This window comes from Stegostoma tigrinum, chromosome 15, assembly GCF_030684315.1.
Source record: "Stegostoma tigrinum isolate sSteTig4 chromosome 15, sSteTig4.hap1, whole genome shotgun sequence".
NCBI classification, from domain to species: domain Eukaryota; kingdom Metazoa; phylum Chordata; class Chondrichthyes; order Orectolobiformes; family Stegostomatidae; genus Stegostoma; species Stegostoma tigrinum.
The window spans coordinates 38,313,659-38,332,193 of record NC_081368.1 but is presented as its reverse complement, the minus strand read 5'-3'; the positions used below and the strand labels follow the sequence as shown (position 1 = coordinate 38,332,193).

General features: G+C 38.7%; 1 protein-coding gene across 1 annotated transcript in view; it reads left to right on the top strand.

The window, feature by feature from the left end:
* The window catches only part of kif4 (kinesin family member 4), a 63,958-nt gene that overhangs the window by 23,524 nt on the left and 21,899 nt on the right, over nucleotides 1-18,535 (top strand). The window contains exons 11-21 of the mRNA XM_048544919.2: nucleotides 298-430; nucleotides 1,225-1,283; nucleotides 2,560-2,665; nucleotides 2,882-2,953; nucleotides 3,315-3,497; nucleotides 3,662-3,765; nucleotides 6,126-6,270; nucleotides 6,909-7,019; nucleotides 10,828-10,911; nucleotides 15,821-15,931; nucleotides 18,362-18,514. Of these exons, the coding sequence (XP_048400876.1) occupies nucleotides 298-430; nucleotides 1,225-1,283; nucleotides 2,560-2,665; nucleotides 2,882-2,953; nucleotides 3,315-3,497; nucleotides 3,662-3,765; nucleotides 6,126-6,270; nucleotides 6,909-7,019; nucleotides 10,828-10,911; nucleotides 15,821-15,931; nucleotides 18,362-18,514 (1,261 nt within the window). The remainder of the gene's footprint in view (nucleotides 1-297; nucleotides 431-1,224; nucleotides 1,284-2,559; nucleotides 2,666-2,881; nucleotides 2,954-3,314; nucleotides 3,498-3,661; nucleotides 3,766-6,125; nucleotides 6,271-6,908; nucleotides 7,020-10,827; nucleotides 10,912-15,820; nucleotides 15,932-18,361; nucleotides 18,515-18,535) is intronic.

Genomic DNA, 18,535 nt, shown 5'->3' with positions numbered 1-18,535 from the left:
GTTTACAATTAAAAAGCAAATTCAGAAGCCTTTCGTTGAATAGGAAACTTTTTAAATTTTTGAACTTCTTTTCCATTGTGTTGAAGTAAACTGCTCTGAGATGCTGCTTGGCTTGCTGTATTCATCCAGCTCTACACCTTGTTATCTCAAAATAACTTGTTCTTCTCCTTGTACTTAATCTATGGTTTCTAATTATGAAGATGGTAGCAAAATTGATTGCTTTCTCCTCTTGTCTGGTTTTTGCAGCACTGTTATTTGTATCTATTTTTATTAATAAGGAATTTTTTCCCATTACAGAAGCGAGCAATCTGAGAATCAACAACCTTTAATGGAGACAGTAAGATTGCACAGAGAAGAAATAGAACATTTGAGTAAAGAGCTTCGTGATGCAGTTGGCCAAACAACTCAGATGTGCGAAAGGGTCATAGTGGTGAGATTTCCAACTGGCATTTCACATTTTGAATAGTTTGCCACTAATTACTTGCATCAGTGCAGTAATGCAACATTCTTGCCTTGTGGTCTTTCAAATTTGATTTCATGTCATCCTAGAAACTGTTTTTCCCTCAATGAGAATTGCTACTTGTGATTTTGCAAAAGTCTTTTCAAAAACTGCTTATTTACAATCTCAGAATAGAATCATAAAATCCCTTCAGTATGCAAGCAAGACATTAAGTTGATTTTTAAGTCTATAGCAATTGTCTGAGCGACCAATTCAGACCCACCCCTCTACCCAGTTCCTGTAAACCTGCACGTTCTCATGGCTAATCAACCTAATTTGTACAGCCCTGGAGTCTAAAGACAATTCAGTACAGCAAATTCGCCTAAACTACACATCTAAGTACGTGTTGAAACAAACACCCACACCGACACAATGTGCAAAGTTAAGGCGCAATTGCCTGAGGGTGGAATTGAGCCTGGGTCCCTGGTGCTGAGGCAGCAGTGCTAACTGCTAACCACTGTGCCACCGTGCCACCTCTTCCTCCCTTCTTTTTTTTTTCTTCCTTCAATGTTCTGATTTTGTTTGTCAGGGATTGAAGAATGTGAGAATTGAACTACTGGGTATTTGTATAGTTTCTTCTGGTTAGGGGAAGGAGCTATGGTGATATGGACTTAATGTGAATTTCTTTTAAAAATTTTGCTAGCATGTCTACAAATCCCAATGTAATTTGAAGTAACCAATTTCATGTGTCAAGACATGGCTAATAATTACTTTGTTTTGTACAGACTGAACAGATGAATGAGAAATTGATGTGTAAGCTAAAAGAACTCTCTCAGCATGCTGCGTATGTATCTACGACATTTTTCAGCTCAGTTTAGAACTGTGTAGAATTTTGCACTTCTTCAAGGCTTCGTGTATGAATGGTTTTTTATGTACTGATCGTCAGAATTATGATAGTACTTTTTGACAACCTTTTATTATTCTTAGTGGCCTTCATTCTTATAGTAATTTTTTTATATACTAGTAGGCAATCATTTTGAATTGAGCTGCAAAATATGCCCTACTTGTTGCAGTTGTTAATATGGTTGCTCTGCTCCAGTAATTCTCTCCTGTTTACTGTATTTTGTTTTACCTTTTACATTCCTTCAACCAGTCCCCCACAACATTCAGAGTCTGCAGGCAGTGTCTTCTTTCGTGCTTTCAGAGTTGTTCTGTAAAACTCTGAAAATCATCTAGTTTATATTCCCTTTTCAGGCATCTGCCAATTCTCAATCTTTCTTAGCCATTGCCCATTGTTGCCTTGTCACTACCGCAGGCTCCTATTGAAATAATAGCAGTCTCCTTTCCCTAAATATTGATCTCCAGTTCAGAGTGGTTTGGTTGTTTGGCCAACCCTTTTGAAGTATCCCACCCTGTTCTTCATTGTTTATAATGATCCTGCTTGGGATTGGCAATTTTAATGTTCTGTCATGCAGCTTTGTTTTTTTTACCAAGTCACTACATTTTCAGCCCATCCAGAATAGTTTTACCCAATATCTTGCCCTAATCGATTGAAAAATCAATTAGGAATGACTCTTTTTTTAATAAACCTTTACCCTTGCAAAATGTTTTAAAGTTGTGAAAATTGACCATGTGCAAATAAAGGACAGAAGCAGAACAGGAATTGACGATTTTAGTGATTAAAATATCCATTTAAAACATGATGAACTGAGAGATATTAATAAAAGCAGAAGGAATCCTGCATCAATATACTGGAAAGAAGCACTTTGAGCCCATCCAATCTTTAATCATAGGGGGATGTTCATCCTTTCTGCTACAGACTTGGTGTTTTTTTTCTGTTTCTTTTTGAAATGTCAGTCTGACCATTTATGGAACTTGGGGGGTGTGTGTGTGTGTGTGTGTGTGTGTGTTTGTGTGTGTGTTTTTGTTTTTCGTTCTTTGGGAATGAAATGCTTTCCCTTTTGACATGACTGACTATGTCGCATGTAGCAGGAAAGTGTGGTTCTGACTCCACTTTTGAGTTGGAAGCTGTACTGCAGGGCTCCTTTTTATAGAATTCTAATTTTTTTATTGTAGTTTTGCAGTTTTATTTTAAACATATTTGTCATTAATGTTAACAGGTGTGAATTGGACCTGGACAAGCTAATAGAAGTTTCTTCAAATGAAGAAATGAGCAAGCAGATCAACATCCTACGTAGTCTGCAGCAGACCATTTCTAATATGCAGGTGGGAGTTCAGGTTATTGTTCAATTGTTTAGTTTTGCCTAATTGGCTTTTCAAAAGGCCATGTCATGATCTGCTAGATGAAGTGGAGCTATGAAGATGGAAATTTTGTCAACATCTCAACCATTTTTTGTTTTATTTTTTTAAAAAGAAAAGGTAAATCTGGAATTGCCATCTGTTTATCCTAAACATTTTGTTTTTAAATTCCACCTGTTTTAGAATGACTGTTTAAAAGTGCAACCAGAAATGGAAGGAATTAACCTAGACCAACAAGGGGATGGAAATGCTGATGTAAGTAACCCAGGTTTCACTACCTAAAGAAATTTTGCCAATAGTTTTCCTTTGAGATTCCACCATGTAAATGTGTATATGCAATTGCAGCCATCTCTTTCATCTGATTCTTCACTATATGAATGTAAATATTGGTCATTGAGTTTTACAATTTCAATATGGTTTATTTTTGCATGCTAGTTGTAGATTTCCATGCTGATTTTTGTGGATAGAAACAGTATTGTAATTCTGTCTTGATTTCTGCAGCTTGTTTTGAATACTACATCAATAAGCAAGGCATTTCCAACTTGTGAAGTTGCCACAATTTAGATGAATAAACCTGCAGCAATGCAGTCCATAACCTAAGGCCTTTGTTCACCAGGAGAATAACAGCTTAAAGGAAAAGAGGGATTCTGATCCTTTCATGGCCTGCCATGCACTGAGGCACGCGCAGATGTCCAAAGAGTTGATGGAGTTGAATAAAGTGCTAGCAATTAAAGAGGAACTTGCCAGAAAAATGTCGCAGGGTGATTGTGAAATGGAGCCTGTGCACTCTCTGTACCAGGTCAGGAAGTGTATAAAATGCATAGTTAACATTTTTGATTAATATATTGGCAAATCTTCAATTTTTAGTAGTGTTAGATTTTCATTATGCTTTATTTTGGGAGGGTTTTTGTTTTGTCACTCTTGTAACTGACATTTCACTGAAGTATTCATGGTTCCATTCAGGTAAACATCAAATCTCTTGAGGATCAAGTTTCTGCTCTACAAAAAGAAAAGGAAGAACTGGTGCTGGCATTACACAGTGCTAAAAAAGACATCAATGCAACCAAGTAGGTCCCTTCTCCAACATGTTAGCCCACTGAAAACGGACTCTGTTGTTCTTATTTTTAAGCTTGAAACTGAATCTGTCCAATTTAAAGTCAAATAGTAGTTTATAGACTGTTGCAAACAATGTGAACAGCCAGAAAATTTGACCTTGGGATGCCACATTATCCCTGCTCTCCTGTATATCTCAAACCTAGACAATTTTTTTTTAAAAATCTATTTGGTTAAATTCAGGGTTTTTTTTGAAGTTTTGGATGATCATGCATGTGCTAAAAATTCCATATACAGACCATGGCACACATGCCATTTTAATTTGTGATAATGGGAACTGCAGATGCTGGAGAATCCAAGATGTGGAGCTGGATGAACACAGCAGGCCAAGCAGCATCTCAGGAGCACTCTCTGAAGGGTCTAGGCCCAAAACGTCAGCTTTTGTGCTCCTGAGATGCTGCTTGGCCTGCTGTGTTCATCCAGCTCCACACTTTGTTATCTCTGCTATTTTAATTTGTCTAGTTTTTTATAAGCAATTTGGAAGAGCTTTTGTAGAAATACGTTACAATAATCTTTGGAACGAGATGTTCAGGTCTTTCAGTTTAGGTGGATTTAACTAAACTCATAGCTGAAGATTCTCTGTGGAAATAGTAATCGCAATATCATCCAAACTCTTGAGTTTGGGATTGCATACTTGAGACTCGTTCAACAAAGCTGATTAGTAAATTATGAAGGTACAACTTGTGAAGGTGAGTTAAGTAGACAAAATCTGACACCTCCATTTCTAGGTATTCTTGATGTTCCAGACATGGTTGTCAGTTCTCCTCCTTGAATGAATGAGGGTTGGTTTTCACCCTGAACTGATTTGTAGTGGCTGAGTGGGGAATATGTCAGGGGCCATGAGGTTGCAGAACTTGTGGCATGTGATTTTTGATGTTGGCCCACTGCACCGCTTAACTGCCCAGCCTTCAGTTACTAGATCTATTCAAATTCTGTGCCATTTAGCACAGTAAATGGATAGTGTTCTCACTGAAGGCGGGACTTTGTCTGCATGAGGACTCTGTGTGCTGTTTGCTCTTACCGTCATGGTCAAATGCATCTGCAGCTGACAGATCTGTAAAGGTGAGGTCAAGTATATTTTTCCCTCTTGGTTCTTTCACAACCTACTGCATTTCCAGTCTGGCAGCTAAACCCTTTGGGACCTGGCGAGCTCGATCAGTAGTGCTGCCGTCGAACCATTCTTCATGGATGGATCTTGACCAAGAAAGCACAAGTTCTTTTCTTCTCTTTTTTTTTTAAACAGTGAAATATTTTAAATCTCGAGGTGATGACAAGCAAGGTCTCTGCCAAACTATGGCACCTGTGGTAACGCAACACCTGCCTTTCATGCATTGAAACTTGCCTTTAGGTTTATGTGCTGATGTCTCTGGAGTGGGATTTGAACCTGTCACAGTTGTTGACTTGGGAAGGAGTGCTGATATCTGTATGTATGATTTTATTTAGCATTAATATTGGTGACAAGAATCTTCTAATATTGAAAGAGACCCACGCAGTCTATAACAATAAGCATAGTTACCGATGTGGACACACTAGACCTTGGCAAAAACTAAAAATAATGGAGTAACAAGTAAGCCTCTTGCAAAAGATGGCTGTTTCTTGAGGAGCATGCTTGGAATTTTTTGCTTTGCACGTGCGTAGAGAACCCAGCTGTAAGTTGATGACTGCTTTGCTTTGAAATATACCTCCTGCACTATTGATAAGTTTTTAACCCTGAGCAACCATGCCCCTACCAATTAAATACACCATCTTGCTCTTGTGCTCATGTTTCTGTCTACTAATTGTTCCAGTCAAGGCAAGCAAACTCAATGAGCACGTTAACTTTTTCCTTTTAAAACCATCGCAGATGGCAATGGCAACATGTTGGAAATAAAACAAAAGTTGAAATTTATAGCTGAACTCCAGGTCTGCCAGCAACTGTGGAAGGAAAGCAGAAGTGATGTTTTTTTGAGTTCAGTGACCCTTCTTCAGAACTGATTTTTAATTTCCCATTTTGGACACTTTTTAAAATTACTTTTTTAACTAACTGCCTTCTGGATTCAGTTTATTAATCTCAGACTGCAAGCACCATTCCCCCTCTTATTACCTACTACTCCATGGGCTACAATCACCCTTGTGATAGCTCCATTTTTTAAAAATCAAATATTGTGTGAGAAATTGCTCATTTGGGTGGTGAAAGGGGTAAGTTTGATTTTTGGTTTGAATGGTGTTTTCTAACATACAAATTATTACTTTTTCTGGAGCGAGTGACGTGACATGACATTCTGAATCCAGTCACTGACATGAATGAAGGGTTAAAATAAATTCATGTTTGCAGAGTTAGTGAGCGTCGACGGAAGCGTCTACAGGAGTTGGAGGCTGAATTGGCAAATCTCAAAAGGAAGTTGATGGAACAATCAAAAATGCTGAAATTCAAGGAGAAGACTGAAGGAACAGTTGATAAGTTAAATCAAGAGATTCAGGTAGGGCATACACAAGTTGTTTATACACTCGCAATGAAAATAATGTTTTTAAATTATCTTGCATCCAGAATCTTCCACAATTTTTTTTAACTTGTTTAATAGAATTTCAGTTTGGCTACTAAATCTTGCATCTCTAACTCCCTGATTCTATCACTGCGTTTTTAAATATAAAAAGCTTCATAATGTACTTTTCTCCAGCCAAGCTATTTTTCAAATTTATACAACATATTGGAATATTGCCTAACCAAAATGGCTTTGTATCCTTGTGCCTTGACGTATTTTTAAATGTGTTCAGTTCTCTTCAGATTTCTTCTCCCCCACCCCCCACCGCCCCAGTTTGAGGTGGGATCAAAATTGAGGGTTTTTTCTGTTCTGCCAATACCCAAGCCATGCTTAAACCTTCACTTTTTTCAGTACTGTTCAAGGATTGAACAACTGATATGTAATCTGTCTTGTTTCTATAATGTGCATTTACCAATGTGGAAAACTTGTGCTAAGTTTCTGGATGTCAGCCAAATCTTAGCTGTATCTCCTGCAATCAAACTTGACCTTTTTTATATGTTCTTCCAAGGTTGTTTCTGTTTTGGTTTTTCCCAAAGGATCCAACCTAGACTGGCCGCTATTTTTTTCTTTTGTAGGCACTGAAGTATCAGCGAGTTCAGCTGATGCGACAAATGAAAGAGGAAGCTGAGAAATCTCGTAAATGGAAAGCAGAAAAAGATAAAGAGGTCCTGCAACTTAAGGAGAAAGTGAGACCTTTTTGCTTGCAATATGTTCAATTTTGCTAAATTGAACACTTTTTTTTGGGATTTACCAAATGAAACTAATTTTAAAGTGTTTGATCTGCCTGAGCTGCAAAGATTGTGTGCAATGAAAAGCAAGTGATAACCTAACTTGGAGCAGGAGTAAGCAATTTGTTTCACCTTTTAATATAATCCTGGCTGGTCTGATCTCTGCCTCCACTCCATATTTTCTGCACACTCCCTGTAGCCGTTCAACCCCTTACCTAGATAAATATCAGTATCTTACTGACTACAACTACGACGCCTGTCCTGCTGTTGTGTTCTTCCAGCTCCATAATGTTAACTATAGTGTTCTCTAGTATCTCTGTCGTCTTAATGATAGCTTGTACAATAGTAGCTGTGCTTCTCTACCTTTTTTGTACTCCATTCTTTTGGCAATAAATGCCAGAAGTCCATTTGCCGCCTTAAACGTGCTGTGCCTGCATATTAGTTTTCTGCGAATTGTGCACAAGGATACCCAGATCTTTGTGTGAGCATTTTTTTGTTTTTGTTTGTTTGTTTTTTTTGCTGTCTCCATTTTAAATATGATAAAGCTGCCTTTATTCTTCAAAGCAAAACTCTAAACCTCATGCTTTTTGTCCAAATTGTTTCATCTGCTAAGCTTTAATTTCTTGCCCATTCGCCTAACCATCCTTATCCATTTGTAAATATCTTTTTTTTCATAGTATCCTTCCCACCTTTTTTCAGCTATCTGCCAATTTGGTTATTCTACCTTCTAAACCTGCATCCAAATCATTTTTAATGTAGTTTGTAAGTAATTGGGACCCAAGGACCTGCTCCACTGCCAACCAGAAAAAGAACAATTTTATTCCAACTCCTCTTACGGAGTGTTGGTTAATCAGCAGTCTGTTATTCTTAACTCCACATAATCTTGCAATGTATATTAACCACTTTTGTGTGGCAAATTTTTTTTATTAAGAAGAAATGTCTCCAGTCCAGTTGGTTGTTTTTTTTCATTTCTGACATTTTAATGCTTTCGTTTTTCAGAGGTCTGCATCTCTTTCAGCACCTGTCATCTTTTGTTCTTTTAGTTCAAGAGACTCCTACCTTTATAAACTTCACAGCTTCGGAGAGTCGTACAGCATGGAAACAGAGACCCTTTGGTTGGCATGGACAAGTTGGAACAGACACCGCAATCTGACAAAGACCTACTTGCCAACATTTGGTCCATATCCCTCTAAGTTGTTCCTATTCATGTGCCCATCCAGATGCCTCTTTTAACTGTTTAATTGTACCTGCCTCCACCACTTTCTATGGTAGATCATTCCATAAATGCATCACCCCTTGCATGGAAAAAGCTACCTCTTGGATCCCATTAAATCTTTTTCCTCCTTGCCCTAAACCTATGGCTTCTCGTTTTGGACTCCCCACCCTAGGATTAAGACCATGGCTAGTCATCCTATCCATGCCCCTCATGATTCCTTAAATCTCTTGAAGGTCACCCCTCAGCCTGCTGTATTCTGGTGAAAAAAGCCCCAGCTTAGTACCCCTCTCCCTATAACTCAATCCTCCAGTCCTGGCATCATCCTTGTGAATTTTTCTGCACCCTTTCAAGTTTAACAAAATCTTCCCTGTGGAAGAGCAACCAGAATTGTACACAGTATTCTAAATGTGGCCTCAAAATCCTGTACAGCTGCTACGTGACATACCAACTCTTATACTCGATGCTCTGACCAATAAAAAGAAGTGTACCAAATGCTGCCTTCACCACCCCTGTCTATCCGCAACTCCTAGATTTCAAAGGACTATGCATCTGCACCCTGGACCATGACATTAAGTGTATAGGTCCTGCCCTAGTTTGCCTTGCCAAAATGCAAGACCACTCATTCATCTAAATTTAAACTGTCTGCCACTCTTCGGCCTTTTAGCCTAATTGATCAAGGTCCTGTTGTACTTAGAGTTAACTTTCTTCACTGTCAACAGTTTGGGTGTCATCTACAAACTTACTAACCATGCCTCCTATATTAAAATCCAAATCGCTTCTATAAATGATGAAAAGTGAGTAATTTATGGATACTCTCCCCTCCAATGAACAAACAATTATCTATTTTCTGTTTCTTCCTGCAGAGTTGAAAAAGCAAGTTCCTAATGGGTATTGTAGACTTGTACCTCTGGTACAGTGATAATGTGAAGACTTGTCAGCATTCATTTTGAGCAGTAGTAGCATGTGATCCACTGACCTGTACTTTTCTAACCCCTCTTATCTCCACATTCTGTGCCTTGTGAGCAAAAAAAATCTAATCTGTTGAATACCTTGCTGTTTTGATTTTCTCTTCGTTGCTAAGGACCAGTTGACTACTTGTAGAATCATTTTGTTTCAAATCTGTTGCCTCAATTTTCTAAAATCATAAGGAATGTTGGCAGCATTCAAGAATCAATGCACTAAATTCCTTTTTTTTTTGGTGGAGCACTCTTGAAGGCAAGTTATATCCTTTCTGGGTGAGGAAACAAAATTGTGTGCATGGTGTTTTGTGACCTCTGGTGTCTCCAAAGGCTTTTATAAATTGAAATAAGACTTGTTTGTTCTCTTGTATTCCAGCCCACTTTGTGAAAAGAACTACCATACCATTTCCTTTTTAATTGCTTGCTGTACCAGCATATTATCTGTAATTTGCAAACATTGTTCATGTTTCTCCTAGCTTTTTAGCCTCTTGCTTTTCTTTTGATTTTAAAAAAAACTTACTTCCTTTTTTTCGTTCCAAAGTGAAGAACCATTAATTTCCCACTTTATCTTGTACTGTAATGGAACCAAGTTTATGAACGCTGTCTGCTCACCTGACTCATCAGCTAAATTGAAAATAGTTGAGAATCACGTTCTGATAATTGAATTACTGTCATTTGCAAAAATGACATCCTAACAATGACATGTCTTGTTCAACTGCCTTAGTTTAACCAATTGTTAAACATGCTAAAATGCTAGTCCAATTCCATCCATTATGTTAAAGCATGCTTTTAATCCTTAATGAAGACATTCTTAAAAGTGCAAATAGACAGCATCAGATGTCCTGTTAAATACCCTGTTTGCTAGCCCCCCATATCTGAATAGTTTTCTGAATGGTGTCCATTCCATAAAACAATGACATTAATCTATTTTTTTTTTTAAAAGGCATGTGGAAAATCATAGCATTTGTAAGTTCTAACACTTTTTTTGTCTACTGATCCTGGCTAGTTATCTCTCTGCTTTCTTATCTTTTTTACCTTCCAATCTGTAGGAACCATTGAGAAATCAAAATCATTGCCTGTTGGATTAGTGAATGCAAATTTTTTTTTTAAATCCTGTTATGAAGGCAGTTAAAGGAAATTTAACAGTTGTAATACCATTAAATTACTCTAACCCTTATAATTTTTCATTTGTCACTCATTTAGTTCCTAATGTTATAATTTTTATTTTCTTCCCTCCTGTGATGGAAGACAGCAGTATAACAAAACTTTGTTTATTTCTCTTGCCTTTGCCAAAGGAGCCCATGATGACCAATCTCTTCTGTTTAGCACACTTTTTTTTATAAGATGTTGTATTTTTTTATATGCCTTGTATGGAAAGGCTTGTTAAACTGCTTACCCTTCCTCATTATTTTATTAATCACTAAAACAGTACATGGTTTCCAGCAACAAAAGGAATAAACTAGGAAATGTGCTGCATCTATATAAAGTTTGCTATTTTCAATTTGTTAGTTTGGAACATGAGGGAAAGGAAAACGCTGAAGTTGTCTAATCTGGAACATTGAGGATCAATATATTTAATTCCTTTTCTTAGGACCGAAAAAGGCAGTATGAGCTACTGAAATTAGAACGAAATTATAAACAGCAAGCAAATGTATTGAGGCGCAAGACTGAAGAGGTGAGTGTAGCACTTTTTTTTTGTCAGGTTCTTCTGGTAGTTGAGAAGAGTGAATCCTTCTCTTCTACAATATAGAAACTAATAACATTGGTATTAATCTTAATGCTATTTAAATCAACTTTAGTCAGTAATCATCTGAGTTGGCTGGTGTGGTTTCAACCTGTCTCCAGGATGTGTAGTAGGTGTTGCATATCTTTTTAGTTGAGGTATTTGGAGGATGCTTGAGTCTCTCATTTCAGACATTAGATCGTCTTAATGATGAATTCCTACAGTGTGACCCAGTCTATCTGTGCTGCTGGTGTTGAGACAGCAGTGTTAACCACTGAGCCACCGTGCTTCCTTTTTTAATCTGTGGAATTATCACATCCTTTAAAGAAAAAAGTCTGGTGTTCTGACCAGAATTTGCCCCACAACCAACAGTATTTGGAACAGTTTAGCTGATCTCTATTGCCTTGCCAATTGGCTATTGCATTTTTTTTTAGTAAAGTATAGAATGTTATGTCAAAGATCTCAGTGCTGAATGTTTTCAAAAAGGGAGGGGGACCAGCAGGATGTACACATTGGAACTAACAACATTGAAAGAGAAAACAACAAGATTCTGAGGACTGACTGTAAGGAATTAGGTAGGTCCTTGAGGGTAGTAATATTTGGATTACTTCTGGTGCCAGGAGCTAGGAATAGGCCAGGGTAGGAATAGGAGGATAGAGCAAGGAAATGTGTCACTGAGGAGTTGGTGTAGAGTAGAAAAAATCACATTTTTGGATCATTGGAATCTCTCTTCTGGGGTAGAAGTGACCTCTAATAATAAGGATGGATTACTGAATTCAGGATGCACCTGAACTGGAAGGGAAAGATATACTGGCAGGGAGATTTTGCTAGAGCTGCTTGAGAGGATTTAAACTAGTAATGGAGGGAGGGAGTGGACGGGGTGGAAAATGCACGACCCAGGAAGATAGTGAGGAAAGCAATCAGCCTGAGACTAATACAGTTGAGAAAAGGAGTAAGTTGAGCAGACAGCACCAAAGCCGAATGAAGTAGGACTAAAACTGCATATAATTCAAAGCAAGCGACCTAACTGGTAAGGCAGATGAACTCGGGGCATGGTTGGAAATGTGGGACTAGGATATTGTAGCAATAATACAGACGTGGCTCAGGAATGAACAGGACTGGTGGCTCAATGTTCCAGGGCAGATGCCAAATGAAGCATAGAAAGGGGAGCAAGAGGAGCGAGATCGAATGGTGTTTTTGTTTGGAGATAACGTTACAGCTGTGTTTAGGAATGATATTCCTGGGAATGCATCTCGAAGTTAGAACTGAGAAAGGGACGATCGCCTTTTATTGGGATTGTACTATCAACCCCCACCCCCCGCAAATGGTCAGTAGGAAATTGAGAAACAAATATTGTAAGGAGATTTCAGTCAGCTGTAAGAATTGTAATGACATTATGGCAGGGGATTTTAACTTTCCAAACATAGACTGGGACTGCCACAGCCACAGTGTTTAAGGGCTTGGGTGGAGAGGAATTTAAATTTTCCAATTTATGTGGATGTACCTGTTAGGAGCAAAATTTGACCTCCTCTTGGGAAATAAGGCAAGGCAGGTGACCTGAAGTGTCAGTGAGCGAGTGCTTTGAGGCCAGTGACCATAATTCTATTAGTTTTAAAATCGTGATGGAAAGGGATGTAGTGTGTATCTAAAAGTTCAAATTCTAAGTTGGAGGAAGGCCAATTTTGATGGTATTAGGCAAGAACTTTCAAAAGTTGGTTGATTGGGCGTAGATGTTCACAAGTAAAGAGACCACTGGAAAACTGAAAGCCTTCTAAAAAGGAGAATGAGAATGCAGAGACCATACGTTCCTGTTGGGGTGAAGGGTAAGGCTGGTAGGTCTAGGGAATGCTGGCTGATGAGAGAATTTGAGGTTTAGGTCAAGAATAAGGAGGAAACATATCAGGTACAGACAGCAGGATTCGAGTGATTCTGCAGGAAAGTACAAAGGCAGTTGGAATATACTTGAGGGAAATCAGGAGGGCGAAAAGGGGATGTGAGAGCACCTTTGGAGAATCGAAGGATTTGACAAATTTAAGGACAAAAGAGTAACTAAGGAAAGAATAGGACCGCTTCAAGATCAGCAAAGCTGCCTGTGTGGGGAACTGCAGGAGATGTCAGCAGATATTTTGCATCAGTGTTTACTGTGGGGAAGGATGTGGAAAAGAGCATAACGGAATAAATAGCAGATCTTGAAAAATCTCTATTGTAAAGGAAGTGGTGCTGGATGGCTTAAAAGGCATAAAGATGGATAAATCCCTCAGACCTGATTGGTGTGCCATAGAACTCTGTGGGAAGTTCAAAGTGAATTGCTGGGCCCCTTGTTGAGATATCTCAATTGTTGATAGCCACTTGTGAAGTGCCAGAAGACTGCAGGTTGGCTAATGTTAAGAAAGGTGGTAAGGAAATGCCAGGGAACTAGTGAGCCTGACATTGGGCAAGTTGCTGCAAGGAATCCTGAGGGGGAAATTTGCATGTATTTGGAAAAGAAAGGACAGCTGAGGGATAGTCAACCTGGCTTTCTTGCAAGCTTGATTGAGGGTTTTTTCTTTTTTTGAAGTAGCAAAGAGGATTGAGGGCAGAGCAATGGACATGATCCAAACGGACTTCAGTAAGGTGTTTTATAAGATTCAAGATGGTGAACTGCTTAGCAAGGTTGTATTACTTGGAATACAGGGAGAACTAGCTGTTGAAATATAGAAGACAGGGGTGTTGGTAGAGGGCAGTTTTTCAGACTGGAGACCTGTAACTAGCGGTGTACTGGGTCAACTGCTTTTTGTCATTTATATAGATGGCTTGAATGTGAACATAGGTATGCTTAGTAAGTTTGCATTTGAGAACACAATTGGTGTGGTGGATGACGATGAAGGTTACCTCTGAGTACAGCGGTATCTTGGGCTAAGGAGTGGCAGATGGGATAGTGTAGGGGGAGGGGCTTAGATTAGTTCACAGGTTGGCACAACGTCAAGGGCCGAAGGGCCTGTTCTGCGCTGTATTGTTCTATGCTCTATGGAGTTTAATTTGGATAAAGAGGTGCTATATTTCAAAAGCAAATCAGGGCACCATTAATACAGTTAATGGTGAGGTGTTGCTGACCAAAGAGACCTTGGAGTGCAGGTTCATAGTTCCTTGAAAGTGGAGTCCTGGGTAGCCTGGATAGTGAAGGTGTTGTTCTGCTTGCCTTTATTGGTCAGCGCACTGAGCCCAGGAGTTGAAGTCATGTGGCTGTACAGGACCTTGGTTAGGCCTCTATTGGAATACTGCATGCAATTCTGGTCTTCTGCCATAAGGAGGATGTTGTGAATCTTGAAAGAGTTTGGAAAAGATTTACAAGGATTGGAAGATTTGAGCATTAGTGGCTGAATAGGCTGAAGTACTTTGGCTGGAGTATCCGAGACAGATGGGTGACTTAAACCTCAAATCCATGAGGTAAATAGACAAGGTCTTTTTTTTCCCCAAAATAGGGGAGCCCAAAACTAGAGGGCATAGGTTTAAGGTGAGAGGGGAAAGATTTAAAAGGAACTTAAGGGGCAAATTTTTCATACACAGGGTGGTGCATATATGGAATGAACTGCTGGAGGAAGTAGTGGAATCGGGTGCAATTGCAATATTTTTTAAAAGGCATTTGGATGGGTATATGAGTAGGAAGGGTTTAGAGGGAAATGGGACTAGATTTATTTGTAACTAGTTAGCATGGACAATTTGGACCACCGGGTCTGTTTTCTGTACTATACATCTCTGACTTAATGAGATGTGCAGAAGACATGAGATGTCAGAGTTTATTTTCATTCTTCTTTCACCTTGTTTTTATTCACAATGTATGCAGTGTCTTAAAATGAATTGTTTCTATGTAGGATGAAGTCCTGATTTCAGTCACAGTATTTGTTTCCAAATCTGGTAAATTTTAAAATGAAGCATTGTAGAGATTGCATTTTGACCTTTTTCCTTGGGTTAACATATTTCTAAAATGTCAAAAGGGGTGAATATGACCTGTAATTGAGCATGAAGTTATCAGAAATATGAAATTCTGATGGCTGCCATCCATCTCTACACCAAGGCTTCCCCAAATTGCACCACAACTCCACAGATTAAATTTTGGGTTTTGAGCTAAGCTGGTAGTCATTGCTGCCTCTAAGCTTGGATGGAGTGCTAACTTCTGCTAGGTGTCTTTAAATTTTTGTTTTCTTTCCCTATGGTAGTTTTTGTTTTTTTTAAGGTGGTCTTGTTGCAGAAAAGCTACCAAAAGTTGAGTTGTGTTGTTGTCTTTTTTTTTGAAAGACTGTGTGTAGTTTAAAACCTCTTATCCCCCAGTAACACACCTACCTCTCCTTTTACAATACAAATCAAAGGCTGGAGTCACACTAGGAAAGTATGAGCCTCACTGGTCCAGAGTAAATGCTTTCATGTTAGCCCTCCACAGCAAACAGATAGGGATTGTGAATGGTCAAAATTCTAAAATGCGTAGCCATGTTCTCAAACCACAGTGGCACTTAATTTGGCCAGGTGTGATAAAGACCTGGAATCCAGTTATAAGTTTGTGTTAAATTCAATATTGATATAATGTTCTCAGCCTTGAGTTTTTTTGTGTGTTCTGCACTTTCCCAGTTTAATTTCTGGGCCAAGGTGTTCTACTGTTTAGACTTCTCATTTAGGAAATGAGAAGTTACCAGATCAGGGTCCATAAGTAAGTATACAGAACTGAGCAGTAGAGTTGTGCTCTGGAATTTGCCAACTTCAGGAAAATTCTGGATTTTATTAGGTAACTTTTTTAAAAACTTCAAATCTTGCCCCTCACAATGATTCCACTACTTTTTTATTTATCTCAACTCATTTACTGTGGCTTCCTTTACTTTACTCCTGCTAGGCGGCTGCTGCTAACAAGCGTTTGCGTGATGCTCTTCAAAGGCAGAAGGATGCTGCTGAGAAGCGCAAGGAATCAAACAGAGGAATGGAAGGGACTGCTGCTCGAGTGCAGGTGCAATGATTAGCAGAATTATAACGTTATAAGGAGAAGTGGTGTCTGGATTGAGATTACTCTACTCTTTTTTTCGCTTTTAAAACAATGCTCCCTTTCAGAGGGGACAAACTTTTTAAGCCAAGGGATATAAAAACACTATATAAAAAATAAACTTTGATTCCTTAGAAACAGAGGAGGAATCCTCATGGAGAAGGAGGAAATGGCAGCGGTTTATATGCATTCATGGGTTGAGGGTATTGATGGTTAGGCCTGTATTTGTTGCCCATTCCTAATGTTCTTAAAGTTGGTGAGCTGTGTTCTTGTACTGCTAAGCCCTTAACTTAGGAGTTCTCTTTGCAATATTATGAAGGGAATTCTAGGATTTGTGACCAATATCGATAAAGGATAGGTGATTTATTGTTCCAAGTCCAAAATGGCGTGTGATGGAGGGGAACTTGCAGGTGACAGTATTCCCAGGCATCCACTAGCCTTATAGGTTGTTGAATTTTCAAGTTGGGACTCTCTTTCCTATCTCTGAGTCGTATAATTGTCACCCTGGATGTGACAGGACAGCAGAGCTTAAATTTGATCTATCTATCACTCCGTATTTGTGATATTTGCAGGTAGACTGTGTAGCTTCCCTGTGTTGATGCCTCCTTTTCAGACCCATCTCCCTGTGCTGGCGTGTCCTCTAACACTCATCACTGAACTGGAGTTGAATTCCTGGCTTGATGGTAGAGTGAGGGACATGTGTTCATTAGTTTGCAGACACCATTGTAGTTGCCCAGTTTGGCTATCTAAATATAACCTAATTAGCTGCAAACTTTGTTGCAGAACTGTTTTTAATCCACTGAATTATGTTACTATTCCTTAATGCCATTCAGTTTAGAATTGTTGTATCCTAGGTTAGGGTTAATGATCCTAGTGCAAGTGAACATGTACTATCGAGTGGATAGCGTCATTCTGTAAATGCGCTCACTTGCATTTGCTGTAAGTGTATACATGAAAAGTTCTGGAGTGACAGTTGCCATTGGAAGTTCATCTTTTCTGAAGGTGGATGTTGTGTAATTGTGGAAAGAACAACATGGTGAGCTAGTGAAGTAGCATATTTTCATTACTTAATTTTACTCTTAAATTTGGTAGTGAACAATCAAACCTTGAATAGTTCACTTCACTTTAGTGGATGAACTATTGCTCAATATTTTAATTAAGAGGTCTTTAATGTTTTCTGATGGTAGATTAAAAGAAGATGGTTTCCACCGTGGGGATGTTGTATGAGCATGCAGGCTCACTGCATCAATGACTGCTTGTGAAAAAAGTTGCTGCCATCCTGATGAGCATAGAATGTCACTAACCAGGAAGTGGTTTTCCTCCAACTAGAAGACTCCCTTTTCAATGAATGTAGCTACGTTACTGTAGCGTATTACATGTTGGCATCAAGTTGCAGCTTGCTTTGACAGACATTGCTACATAGATTTTACAGAAGATCAGATGTTTGGTGTCATTCCCCTTGTTCAAAACCCTAAGGTGTTCTAACGACACAATGTCGTCATATTAGGTTGTATTGGTGATATTAATTTCTTGGCTATCTGAATGTGACTTTCATTTTCGGAAATGAGAAACTGTTGGCCTTTATTCAAATTGTAACACTTGATGCTCTTAGATTGACTGACTCCTTTTTATTATACCACCATCTTTGGGTTTGTTCATTTTGATGAATAGGAAATTGGGGGTGCTGATGAAAATGTGTAGGATATAGTCATGTTCACTGGTACCTGTACAGAATAGTCATGCAGCAGTGCAACCTAATCGGTGACAACTAGGCCAAAATTGTCACACTGACTGAGTCGGCTCTGCATTTGGTTTCTTGTGCTTTAGCTCAGTACCTGATCGTTTCTTATTCACAATTCTTTTAAAAAATGTTTTGACGTTCTTTTGGGGTAATTTCAGCAAAATGTTGAGCATCAACAGCTCTGTTGATTCGGTCTAGTGATAAAGATGCTGGATGCTCTTCTGAGGATTTTAGTTAATGCAGGATTGTTGTAAAAATTCTTTATCTTGATTGTCATAGGAGACTAGCTGAATGTATTAATTGAACTTAAAATACCTGCAACTGCAATGATAGAATTTGAGATGGTCTTTGCAATTATAATTCAGAAACATTGCCACTATGCTGCATTTCCCCCTTCTCAACCAATTTCATATTTCTGAATTTTTTTTAGTTCTTCTGACAGATGACCAAACTTGCAAGCAGCTGAGTTTCAAGAGGTCTGAAAAGTTCTTAAGAACTTGTTTCTGACTTGACTTTACTGTCTGTCTGCTATTTATTCTAATTATTTTAGTTTATTACTCCTTTCTTGATCAGTGCACCGTACGACTACTCCATTTGATGCATGCTTTGTGTGTAGAATACTTCCTCCTTCAATTGTTTTCTTGTACTTTTATCAGAGTTGGCTAGTCAATGAGCTCGAAGTACTTGTGAGTATAGAGGAAGCTCGTCGTCACTTGAACTCTCTACTGGATGACCGGAAGATACTGGCGCATGAGTTGTCTGTGCTAGTAGGGAAGAAAGAAGCCCATCATCCTCCATCCAAACTTCGTGTAAGTCGTCTTAGACAATCT